The 12,862-nt window shown below is 51.9% G+C and overlaps 1 protein-coding gene across 1 annotated transcript; it reads right to left on the reverse strand.

The window, feature by feature from the left end:
• Window positions 1-2,587: 2,587 nt before the first annotated feature.
• On the reverse strand, window positions 2,588-12,468 carry SHH (sonic hedgehog signaling molecule). Its single transcript, XM_069005728.1, has 3 exons — window positions 11,948-12,468; window positions 6,923-7,184; window positions 2,588-3,401 (listed from the first exon to the last, which is right to left on the reverse strand). The coding sequence occupies exons 1-3, from the start codon at window positions 12,254-12,256 to the stop codon at window positions 2,695-2,697; spliced, it is 1,278 nt and encodes a 425-aa protein (XP_068861829.1). The 5' UTR covers window positions 12,257-12,468; the 3' UTR covers window positions 2,588-2,694.
• Between the last annotated feature and the right edge of the window lie 394 nt (window positions 12,469-12,862).

Consider the following 12,862-nt stretch of genomic DNA (forward strand, 5'->3'; position numbering starts at 1 on the left):
ATCAGCTGGGTTTGCAGCCCTCAGCACATCCCAAAGACAGGGAGGTGGCAGAGTCCGAGCTGGGGTGGGCAGCAAGCCCTCAGCACCCACCAGGCAGTCCACAGTCCCCCGTGATGCCTCATGTCGGGTGGGCATGGGGTGGCTTGGTTCCTCTCCTGGCGCTGCAGCACGCTGTGGTCACTCCGAAGTCTCATCAGCCTGGCCATGTCCGATCTTTGGAGGCTGGAAGTGGGCCTGGACTAGAGGTTGACAGGAAGAAGAGACCACATCCATCTGTTGGGACTTGACACAGCAGTGCTCATGCATGGGGCTCGGCCATCAGCTCCTGACAGTGCTCCAGAAGCTCCTAGGATTTCAGCGTGGAAGAGCACTGTCTACACTCTCTGGAGATGGCCCCAGGCAGGGGCATTCCGGGAGGCCTTGGAGCTGCCGTCCATCCCGGCAGAGAATACGGCTGTTTCTCTGGAGCAAAAGGCCTGGTGGATGAACATCCTAGACTGGTGAGTAATGGAAACCAAAGAAAAGGTGAGAAGACATTCAAGGCAAGCTCCCTTCCAGCACGGTCCCGTCGCAGACGCGCACACACATGCACACACAATGTTTTGCAAAATTTTTAAAGGGATCCTGGAAACCCTCCATGGAGGAGCACGCGGTGCAGCAGAACCTCACTGATCAGCACCTGTCAAGGATGATCCCCTTGGGGTGGGTTGGGGCTGGGACCAGGCAGGGGACGCAGCGCTGGCCGCACCACTCAGCTCCTAAAACACATCTCCAGCACATTCACCCATGGGTGGCTCGGGGCGGACTCCTGCGTTACAGCTAAGGAATGTCTCTCAGGATAAATGAACAAATCTTTATGCTTATGTTTGTTTTGCAAAGGGCGTTTGGTCTGTTCTCAGTGGCCCCAAGCCCTGTGCTGTTACTCAAAGTGGCCAGTGAAATCTGGTGGCCATCTCCTTCTTCCAGCATCAGCCACATGAATCCCTCTAACTCACCAAAGTCAATGTCTCTCCCTCAGGTTTCCATCTTCTGGGCACCCAAATTGAAGCCCACTGAAATCCCGGTGTTGTCCCAAGGTGAAGACAGCTGCCTGCCTTCACATTAACGTGCTTCAAAGGGAAAACTTGCTTTAACATCCTCAGAAATCAATTTTAAGAGCCATCCACAGTCTCCAGACCAGACTGGGAAGTGGACATGGAGCCGGTGCTGGAGCTGGAAGAGAGGAGCATCGCCTGAGCGCGGATGGGGAGCCAGGGCTCTGGCAAAGGAAAACCCGTCTGCCGGTCGCTCGTGCAAATAAGTGAGGTTCTACTGTCAGTACAAGAGATTCCAGGTTATGCACAGATGTGATGGATTCATTTCCTTAATTAAAGTACCAAAATTAAATGTTATAAGCAACACATCTAAATAAAATAACGGGCACTCATTTAGGCATCATAATTCCTAAACCAATAAGCAAAAAGGAAAAAAAAAATGGGATGCACCAGGAACTCTTAGTTATTATATACTAACCAAACTGTGCATGGCACATTTTATTTCTATAAAACTATTAAAACTATTACAAAATATTCAAAAATACATTTTAGTAAATTTACAGCAGTTATTTCTCAATTTATTAATGCAAAACATCCTTTTCCCCCCTCTGTACAAACTACCATCTCCATCGTCACAGAATTGCCGCCATGTGCGCTTTTTAAAAAATATTATTTTCTAATAAACTTTTTCTGAAGTTAAAAATAACAAAGTTTCTTACGGTTTTTGCAAATAAAAAGTTTGTGTAACAGTCTTGACTTCCATGAACGTGGCCAAATGGTGTTTTTACAACGCAAAACATGGAAAACAATACAGGAAATGATGTTACATTTGAAACTATTTAAATTAAAATAATATATTCTCATATTTTACACTATTTCAAAAAACGAAATGTGATTCAGTTAAGTATTGATCTCTCAAAAAAATCTAATTTACAATTCTGTGTATAAAAATATAATTTACGGACCCCCATGAAGTTTGTCTTTTTTGTGTGTGTTTGTTTGTTTGTTTGCTTGTTTTTTAGGCTTGCTGAAATGAAGGAGCAATGTAATGGAGAGATGGGAAAGTAGAGAATTTCGCTTTCTGAAAGTCAGGACACACGTGACATGTAGAAAAATAGACTCTGCGCAGTTTTACTTGGCCTCACAAAATAATTTTTTCCCGTGTGAGTACAGTTCACATGATAATAAATTATCAAAGAAACTATTTAAGGCTCTTGAAGGTCCGGTTCATATCATTTAAAACATCTATTCAAAATACCAAAGAAATAAATATCCAGGAGAGGAGGAAAAAAAAAAAAAAACAAAACAACCAACAAACAAAACAAAAGAACAAATAAAAATATATATATATTTATAAACTAAACAGAACAGAACTTCCAGGGGTCTTTGTTTCCCTTAAAGTCTACTTTGGACTGTCCTACTTAATTATTATTATTTTATTATTATTATTTTTAAGTCTTAATCCGTGCTCTCTTTTAAAAATATGTATTTTTTCTTTTTTTAACTCTTTTAGGTTTTTCTTTTCTTTTTTTCCTCTTTTTTTTGTGTTTTTTTTTTTTTTTTTTCTCCTTTCTCTCTCTCTCTCTCTCTCTCTCTCTCCCTCTGTGTCTCTGTCTCTCTGCTGGAGCCTGGCAGGTGGCCGGGGTGGCACAGGGTCCCCTCAGCTGGATGACACCACCATGCCCAGCGGGTGCAGAGAGTCACTATCCAGCACCCAGCTGCCGATGCGGTAGAGGAGCCGAGAGTACCAGTGGATGCCGGGGGCCGGGGGGTCTCCCATCGGGGCCCCCACTGCGGAGGGGCAGAGGGCGGCCAGCACGCCCTGGAGCAGGCGGAAGGGAGCGAAGGCCCAGTGCGCCCAGCTGTGCTCCTCGATGACGGCGTAGCACGAGGCCAGCACGCGGTCGATGAGGATGGTGCCCTGGGCAGTGAGCGGGGCGTAGGCGCCCGAGGCCTCCTCCCGCAGCGACACGCGGTGCACGGCCGCCAGCAGCAGCCGCCGCCCGCCCTCGCCCAGCACGAAGACCCGCTGGCCCGGCCGCACGCGGCTGGCGAACAGCGCCCGGCTGCTGGCGGTCCCCTCCTGCGACTGGTTCTGCTGGGGGGCCACGAAGAGGAGGTGGGCGGCCGTCAGCAGCAGCCGGGCCCGGGGCTGCCGGGTCTCGATGACGTAGAAGAGCTTGTGGGAGCCGTCCTCCCGGTCGAGGAAGGTGAGGAAGTCACTGTAGAGCAGACGGCCCTCCGTGTCGGCCACCAGCACCCTGTCTCCCGGCCTCAGGTCCTTCACCAGCTTGGTCCCGCCTTGCTCCAGGTGCACCGTGGCCGAGCCAGGGAAGCAGCCCCCAGATTTGGCCGCCACTGAGTTTTCTGTGCGAGGAGAGAGGTACAACAGGGTTAGAGGAGGTGCATGGCAGGCTGGGTCATGGGGGCATGTGGGAACTTATCACTTACCCAGCCACCCCAACCCACCCAAGAAGGTGCAGGACACAGCCCCACTTTCCTCTGAAATTCCTCCATTCTCATCTATGAACACGCCCCTTTTGCACTCAGTGGGTCAAGTGAGAATCCCCTTCCTGCCAGCTTTGAGCCAGTGCGTTTCCCTCTAGGTTAGGTGTTACAAGAGTGATTTGTCTCATTAAGGAAGTGAGCCAAAATATTTCCACTGAGAAAACTGTTCCAGAACAAAATCTCTTCTGGAAGAACTTCTCACTTGGCTACTGTTTACCCTGCACTGAGACCTGATGCCAGATAACTTGCAGGCTTTCAAAGACAAATGGTTTTGCTGGCATAAAGTTTCATCTCTAAGCAAGTGCCTGTGCTCACGATGCTCAGGGTCCCCACTCAGCTCTGACTCTAAGAGAACATCTAGGGCAGCAAACAGCAGGGAACAGGAGGAGGATTTGCCCCAACGTGCACACAAATTTTGCCACTGCAAAGCAACAGCCCGAATTTCCCCAGTTCCACTCCACCATGATGCACAAGCCCCCATGCTGACTCCAGCCCTCACTGCTCTCCTGCTCAGCAGGAGTGGTGGCTACTGGGGCACATCCCACCCTCATGGCACCCCTGCTTGGCATCTCCAGCACTCTGCTTCACTCCTCTTTCAAAAAAGAGTAAAGCTTCTCCCTCCCCACTAGAAGAAGGATGCTCTTCCCTGTCTCAGGTCTTGCGGTCCCAGAGCAGCCCAACACCTGTGCCAGGCCCAAGTAAATGCCTCCTTCACCTCCTCCAGCTCTTGGGAGTTACCCATTTTAGATACTACGTGCTGTCATCAGCTGTTGCTGCTTTCCAGTGCTACTGAGTGGAACAATCTCAGAGTAAAAGAAAGCGAAAGTAGCAATGAGACTCTAAGTCTCTCTTGCAAATCACTTTTTGGAAGCATTGCCGCCTGTGGAGCAGTGGGAAAAAAAGTCTGCTGTGTTCCAGGCTGGTCTCTGTCTTAACAGAGGGACTTGCAGTGTTCCTAAAAGCTCTGGTTTTCTAAATATTGGGTAATACCCCATAGTATGTCATGGTAGCAAGTGTCTTTGCTACAGCTGTTGAGATTCCCCATCCCTCCCTTGCCTTTCCCTGCTTTCTCCCGGTTACTCCCTATACCAGTTTAGCTCCTAAAGATGGACAGATTTTATATTTTGCCTCTGTGGCTGTCACTGAAATTCCTATGATTTAAACAAATCCTTGGAGCGTCTCCTAATGACTTTCTCAGGAAGGACAGGAAGGGTGAAAATTAGGCCATTATTGATTTGCTAATGACTTTATCACTTCTCCTTCAGAAATGAAGCAGCAAGATCTCCAAGGCTTCCCTCTTCAGGGAGGACCTGGCAACAAACAAGCTATGTGCTTTATGTGGAGGCCTCTGCTAGCAAACTACACCTTCCTACAAGCCGGCAGTAAAGGTCTGGCTAGAGCTCTGTTTGCATATTCAGGGACTTGATGAATAGATGTAGTAGTGTAGCAGCTCTACAAACATGCCAGTGAATTGGCAGAGGTGTGAAAATCTGCTTCTTTGAGCAGTGCTTGTTTGGGTTCTCTAATTAAAATCCAATAAAGGATCAGCATTGTCATTCTGATTCATGTAATAAATGCAGACACTCTTGGAAGAGAGGACACTTCCATTTTTTTCCCAGCTTCTTCCCCCCCTTTTCTCCCCCTCCCTATTTGTTCAGGTGCAGAAACCCTATGTGCCAATTCACACACATACTCTCCAAAAAACCCAGGACCTTCCAAGCACTATTTGCACAGCAGAGCCACTTTTCCAAGGCACTCAAGATCTGTATTTGAATTTTAAATGTAGAAGCTTGCTCTAAATACTTGCTGTAGCGCATTATCAATGTCCCTTTTACCACCCCTGCCTCTCCCTCCTCTGTTCTGGTGACAATAATTCAGGCCTTGGGGGAACTCTTCTTTGCATTCCAGTCTCCTGGATCATACTTTTTGCAAACAGACATCTAGATAAAGAATCTTCCTGCTGGCATTATGGGATTAATCTTCTCATGAGATGCTCTGTCATGAAACGAGGTTTGGACAGTTTAAGATCAGGCTGAGAGGATGGAATTCAAGCCTGCTCCCTTCAGACTGCCTCGTACAGTCACACGACCCTGCCTGACACCCTCTAAATATTGCCCCCAAGTCCGTGTGTGCCGAATCTCAATGAGCAGCTTGGGGTTGCTCCTCTCCTATGAAACACCCCTGGGGTGGATTAGGAGGCGCTCCTGGGCTAAGGTCATCGCGCACCACAATCGGACACCTTGCGCTACAAAGCCCATCTTGGCTATTGAAAGGGGTGTTTCGGATCTCCACACAGCTGACAGTTTTGCAGGGCCTCTTTTCGGCTAGAAAGGACCCAGGAGCTGAACAAAAGCAGTAGCAGGCTCTCAGGACAAAGCCCACATGGGCCAGGAGAGGTGCTCAGCCCCTGGGGAGCTCTGGGCTGTAGTGGGGGGAATGAACCCGTCCTGCGGGTGGGCTGGGCTGGTTTCCCTGCCGTGGGGCTGCTGGGTTCGAAGCAAACGGCGATATTTAAAGAAAGCCCATTATTTTCTTTTGCAGCCAAGTGTTTCTTGACACATCCAGCAGGTTGCTGGGCTAGAGTATGCTCTTAAAAAGAGCTTTGGATGTCATACAGCTGGATGGCGGGAGGCGGTGGAGCTGGGGGCTGGCACTTGTCAACAGATTTGCTACCCCAAAAAACGAGTCAAGTGTGAAGAAAAGGAACCCTTCTAGTTGGAGATTTCTTGTGAGCTGTTCCCGGGTTGAGACAGCGTGTGGCGTTGTAAGCACAGGGGAGGGGAGGAAAGAAATTATGTGTATGTGTATCCCTATCTGGGAATTTCCTAGCGGCTACCGCTGAAGGAGGCTGGGGACCACGTTACTTATTTATTTTCCTGGCCGGCTCCCACTCGGAGATTAGCGCTCGCGAGTAAGGCGTGCAGCCAGCGGGGCGGCTGGAGACGGCCACGAGTGTTTGTGTTGAACATGCTCCTTGGATGGGGAAAGCAGTAGATCCCACGGGGGGAGGAGAAGGGTGTGTGGCTGCAACGCAGAGCTCGTGGGAAGGCTGGCCGAGCAAATCACCCAAATAAAAATGCTGTGAAAAAACACTTGCAGCTGGGCTTTTTTTTTCCCCCTTCCCCTTCATTCTTTCCTTTCACCCACCTCTGCTACGGCGGGGTCACTAAGAGGCGGGGGAAGGCCGGCTGCGCCCTCGGGGCTCCATTCCCATCCCTGCGGGAGCCCCGACGGGGCGGGCCGGGCGATGGGGACCCTGCAGGGACGGGAGGAGGGAGCCCGGCGGCAGACACAGGGCACAGAAGGCTCTGGGGCGCTGAGTCGTGGCCCGGGGGTGTCCGCCCACTTCGACGCGTCCCTGGGCAGGCTGCCCGCCTTACCTGCTTTGACGGAGCAGTGGATGTGCGCCTTGGACTCGTAGTAGACCCAGTCGAAACCAGCCTCGACGGCCAGGCGGGCCAGCATGCCGTACTTGCTGCGGTCCCGGTCCGAGGTGGTGATGTCCACGGCGCGGCCCTCGTAGTGCAGGGACTCCTCGGAGTGGTGGCCGTCCTCGTCCCAGCCCTCGGTAACCCGCAGCTTTACCCCGGGCCACTGGTTCATCACAGAGATCGCCAGGGCGTTCAGTTTGTCCTTGCAGCGCTGCGGGGACACGGGCAGACAGGGAAGGGTCATTGTGGGGGTGCTGCAGCCAGGGGAACACTCCCCCTTCTCTATCTATACCCCCCTGGGCCTCATCCTGCCCTCCCTGCCCAGCCAAAGAGGAGGCATCCCTCCGCTCCCCGCCAAACACACCCCAGGATGGGCTCAGCCAGAACTGAGCATCTTTTCCCCCGCTGCCAGGGAGGGACGGGGAGGCAGGTGAGGAGGAGGAGAGTGAAACCTGGGGATACAGGATGAACAGAGGCTGAAACACCACGGATACCCACAGGGACGAAGCCGCCCCCTCCCCCGGCACCTGTTGCGGGGACAGGGGGTCCCCCTCCGCCGCACCACCGGCGCTGGGCTGTGAGTGTGGCGGTTCAGAGCCACCTGCACGCAGCAAATTCCCTCCACTAAGTGCCCTGTGCCTTCCCGAGAGCAAAGTTTCTGCCCAGAACAAACATTCGCCATATATCTCGGAGTCACGAGTTCCCCCCCGGAATGTCTCTCCTGGTCTTTTCAGCTTAATTCTGTGTTGAAAAGGGTATCAATACATGTTAACAGCCTTTATGTGCTGGAGGGAGGGGTGGTTTATTTTTCTCTCCCTTCGCCCATCACTCATTAGAGCCCTCAAAGCTGCATGGGCTGGGAGCCTTCACTCTTGCTTCAAACATACATCGGCGCTCGCCTACAAAGCCGAGCAAATCCATACAATAATATAGCTCTTAGTGGGAAGATGAAAAGCAAGGGAGGGCCAAAGAGGGAAGTTAAGCAAAGCAGGGATGCCATGAAGATAGGAGCCCTTTTGTGTGGAGTGAAACCCTTCCAACTCCTTGGAGAAAGCACTGCAGGGTTTTTCATCGACCTCCGGAGCCACCAGCCTTTCCTGGGCTGAACTGGGCCCAGCAGCACCGGGGCACGCAGGGACCGAGTAATGAGGGGCACAAGGATGGGAGAAAATGAGGAAAAGGGGAGTGGCAGCCCTGGAGGGGGATGAGCTCTAAATGAAACCCTGAAAGTTTTGGGGGGATTTCCATCTTAGCCAGGCGGGGAATAGACACAGCGGCGGTAGGGGAAAAGGACTCTCAGCCCTACAGAAAGAGGAAATCAGCACCGAAAGCATTGAAAAGTGCTTGACTAAAGGTACAGAGTTAGAAACACACATGTTGCCAGCTTTCTTCCTCCTTTTTGAGAGAAAAACAACCCATGGATATACCCGATGTGGTTGTCTTGATGCAAGTATCGATATGGCTGAAAGCCACGGCGGGATGCAGTAAGCTGCGCTCCCCACACTTTCGCTGGCCTGAGTGCTATGCTTGGCCTTCTGCAGGACCATTCTCCCCAGTGGGCTCACAGCACACCCAATAGCAGACCACAAAGTCCCCCTTTCACAGCTCCCCGGAAGGCAAAGCCCCTCTGACGACGCTACTTTTAGGGACGTGACAAGGTTGCTCAGCAAGAAAGATCCGATGTGTCCACCAACAGCCCTGAAAGTGATTCCAGCAACACACAGGTATCCAAGAGATATAATACACAGTCGTGAGCTCACTTTGGACTCTCTGGCCTACCGTTTTATGGAGAGAGACGGGTGTTTGGGTTTCGGCACCGTTCCTGGCAGCAAAGTGCAGCAGCACAAGGAAGTTGATTAATTTTTTTCCCTCTCCCTCTCACACCTGAGTGGATAGATACGCTCCTTCACTGATTTACAGGGGAAAAGGGGCGAAGGATCAAACATGTCAGCTACTGATAAGGCGATAGCACTGCGCGACACGGCGATGTCTTGCCCCGCACGGGAGGAGCGGGCGCGGGGGGCGCGGGCAGCGGTGCGGGCAGCGCCGAGGGGCTCTGGCCGCTCCGGCCCTGCCAGCACCAGTTCTCGGCTTCAGGCGAAATAACGAAGAAGAAACAGCGTCCTAAAGGACTTTTCTGCCTTTTATACTGCCTGAGCTGGATTGTCAGAGTCAAAAGCCGTGAAGCCCAGACTATTTATTAATTCATTGGGTCGTGTGCCACAAATCAAGCCCAATTCTGTTCAGCCACCGTGAAGCTCAGCAGGGCTGCCTCCACTAACGCTTTGTGTGGAGGCAAAGTTGTTCAACAAGCCCTCTCCTGCCAGCTCCTAATCTCTTCACAAATGAATTGCTTGAAGGAAACACTTAACAGGTACCTGTCAGTGTAAACAACCTGGTGGGCTTCCTAAATGCCAAGTTGATCTCTAAATTCCTCACATCACGCACCGGTTGTGTGCCTGCATTACACGAGATTGCTATTTTATTTCATACAAATTCCAGCTTTATCATACTGACCTGGCCTCCTTATCTCTCTCCCAAATCCGGCCAATGGCCGGGTTGGGGGGGAGGAAAGGGAGGAAGGGGGGAGCCCTTAGCAAACTGCTGGTGTCACCTGCAAAGTTGAGAACCTGACTTACCTACCTCTGTTTGCGTTCCCCTCCCTCCCCTTCTGGAGTTAATATTAACTAGCGGCTAATGCATTCGGCAACCACTCTGCAAGTTTAACGATTCTGTCCATGAAAGATCTCTCCATGGTTGAAGGGCTCCCGAAGCCGGCGTTTAAAGGCTGGGATTTAACGAGAGGTTGCTGGCCGAGGGAGAGAGGGAAGGAGACGAAAGCAAGGCACGGAGGCCAGCGGCAGGACGGCACCCCTGGTCGCCGGGGAACGGGGGACAAGGGCAACCATTCCGCTTGCTGCCCGGTCCCGCTCCGCTTCCCCGCTCCCTGCCTGGCCCAGGGGTGCCGGAACCCCGCTCGCTCCCCGACCACGTTCCCCCACCTCGCTCCCCTCTTTGCCGCCGGGTACCCGGCCCTGCGGCCTCCCCGGCCCCGCTGCTCTCAGCCCACCTCCCCCCTTTGTGTCTAAGGCACGGGAACAAGCACTGAAGGAGGGGGGGGGGGGAAAGTATTTGTTTTCGTTTCGTTCGTCTGAGGGAAGTTGACAGAAGGTCAGGAGTTCAGACGCTGCCAGCTAATGCAGCGGGAGCGGCCAGCCGCGTAGCCGGCGCGGCGTGCCCCGGGAGAGCCGCGGGGCCGGGGTCAGCACGCAGCCCGCCCCCGGCCCGTAGCCCACCGCTCCCGACCGTGCCCCGGGTCCCCCCGCGCCCGCCGCCCCGCTCCGCTCCGCTCCGCTCCGCTCCGCCGCGCACACGCACCGGCGCAGCCGCGCAGGGAGGGATGCGCCGAGCCCCGGCGGGAGCCCGTCTCCCGCGGAGCCGCCGCCGCCGCCGCTGCCGCCGGGCTGCGGAGGGAAGGGTGAAACCCGAGCCGGCGCGATCGATACGCGAGGGGAGTAAGTGGAGCTGAAAATGCGAGAGATGCGGCTCCGGAGGCAGCGGGGGCGGAGGACAGCGGGTGCGCGGAGGGGCGCGGGCAGCGCCCGAGCGGGGACCGGCACCCGCTCCGCTCCGCTCCGCACCCCTGCGCGGGGCGGCGGCGGCGACGGGCGGAGGCGCCGCCGCGCTCTGAGGTGCGGTGCGATTTAAGGTGGTCGGGAGGAGATGGTGGCGGCCGCCGGTCGCTCGCCCCGAGAGACCCGGCAACGTGCGGAAAATCAGGCCGAGGAACGGGGAGAGTTTGGGAAATTCCACCCCCCACCCCCCCTTCCCCGCGTCCACTCCCCGCCTAGTCCTTCCAGGCGAGTCCTGCTCTAGCACTGAAGGTGGGGCTTAAATGTATTAATATTAAAAAAGCGCTGTTGACCTATATTTGGAGGAAACCCATTTCCAGTGTCTAGATTGCATGTAGTTTCTGAAACTCCGGGATTGCCAGAGCAATTGACTTCACCGATCTCTCTGTTGATCATGAATAATAATTACGAGGTGACTCTCGGAGCGGTTCTCTCTTTCACTCTCTCTCTCTCTTCCTCTTTCTCTCTCCTTTATCTTTTTTCTTTTTTTTTTTTTTTTTTTCCCATAAAATGGTTCCGCAATCCGATTCCACCCGAGATCCAATATTTACCCAGTTGTAAACCTTGTGCCATCAGATTTTTTAAAACAGAAGGTGATGCAATGCCGATAAGTTGCAAGTCCCTCCCCTATGGAAGTACCAAGGCATTGGCGGCGAGCATCCTTAAAGAAATATCAATATATTTACGCTCTGATGGGCACAATTGCAAATGATGGTATTGCAATACGAGCTATATAATACGGAATCAGATGAGGAACGGTCGATCCGGCTTCAGCTGCCTTTTGTGAGTGCACGACTGCATGCCTACTAAATTTAGAATATGCTCGCGAGGAAAACAATAATAATAATGAAGGTTAAAATGAAATGAAGGAGAAAAAAAGAGAAATTAAATTATATATATATATATATATATATATAAATCAAGTCAGCAGGCGCAGCAACCACGGACTACGTTTGTAATAATGAGTGGGTGGCCTGGCGGTCACTATACACTTGGGGTCCGCTGAGCTGTATGCAATTCGTTTGATCAAAGTGCATCCTTGGGGACAAATGCAAACAGCAATCACTAACCAAGTTACAGGGAACGCCATGGCACGGTAATGACTGTAAGTATCACACAGATTCCCCCACCGAATATCTAAACAGCTCCAGCTCCAGCCCCTGCTAACTTGTCTGGATATATGGTATTTACATTTAATGGGGAAACTAGCAGAGTTTGGAGGGGCGGGGGGAGGAGGGGGAGAGGGAAGGGGGGGGCTTTCAAAAATACTAAGACAGATGCGTCCTTTAGGATTGCTCAGAGAGGTTAACAAACACAAATACAGGTATCTCTGTGGCTCTACCTGAGTCATCAGTCTGTCAGCTCCCGTGTTCTCTTCATCCTTAAAAATAATGTCAGGGTTGTAATTTGGGGTTAGTTCTTTAAATCTCTCGGAGTTTCTTGTGATCTTCCCTTCATATCTTCCACTGGCCCCTAGGGTCTTCTCTGCCACATTGGGAATAAACTGCTTATAGGCTAAAGGGGTCAGCTTTTTGGGGTGTCTCCTTTTTCCAATGCCCCTGCCTGGTCCACAAGTCAGCCCAGAGGAGACTAAAAGAGCGCAGATGAAGCCCACCAAGAGAATTCTTGTCAACAGCAGCATTTCGTCCATTGAATCCAATTACTTCAAAGCTCTCTGTGCCTATCCCTGGCTGTCTCTCTAGAGCTCTCTCTCCTCCTATGTCCTTGTCTGCTTTCTGAATCGTATACTATCCACCGATCCCTAGCAAGACAGGTGCTGGAATGGCAGGCTTTAGGTCGCTGATAACGGAACACATCGGAGTTTGGTCGGGAGACAGCAATCGAGAGACAAAAAAAGGGTCTGATTTTAATGGTAGCAAAGCAAGACGCTTGTGAGAGGAGTCTGCCTTTAGTTCTATATTATAGCTGCCAGGGCCGAGAGCTGATTGGCCAAGGCGAGACAAGCTTGTCTTCTGATGTTTTAACCCTCAAAAAGGCAACAAATTCTTGAAAGATTTTTTTTTTTCCTTTTACCTGAAGGGCTTGGAGCTGAGAGGGGTGGAGATCGTGCTTTCTTGGGATAACATCAATTACACGCTTTTTTTTTTTTTTCTTTTTTCTTTCTTTTTTTTTTTCCTTCTCCTTTTTTTTTTTTTTTTTTTCCCCAAAAACTTTCTTGGCAGAATGGTACATTTGTCAGCAAGAGGAACAGATGCCTCTCTGAAAGAGGGGAAAAAAATTAAGATTTGCAGGCTGC

This window comes from Aphelocoma coerulescens, chromosome 2, assembly GCF_041296385.1.
Source record: "Aphelocoma coerulescens isolate FSJ_1873_10779 chromosome 2, UR_Acoe_1.0, whole genome shotgun sequence".
NCBI lineage: Eukaryota > Metazoa > Chordata > Aves > Passeriformes > Corvidae > Aphelocoma > Aphelocoma coerulescens.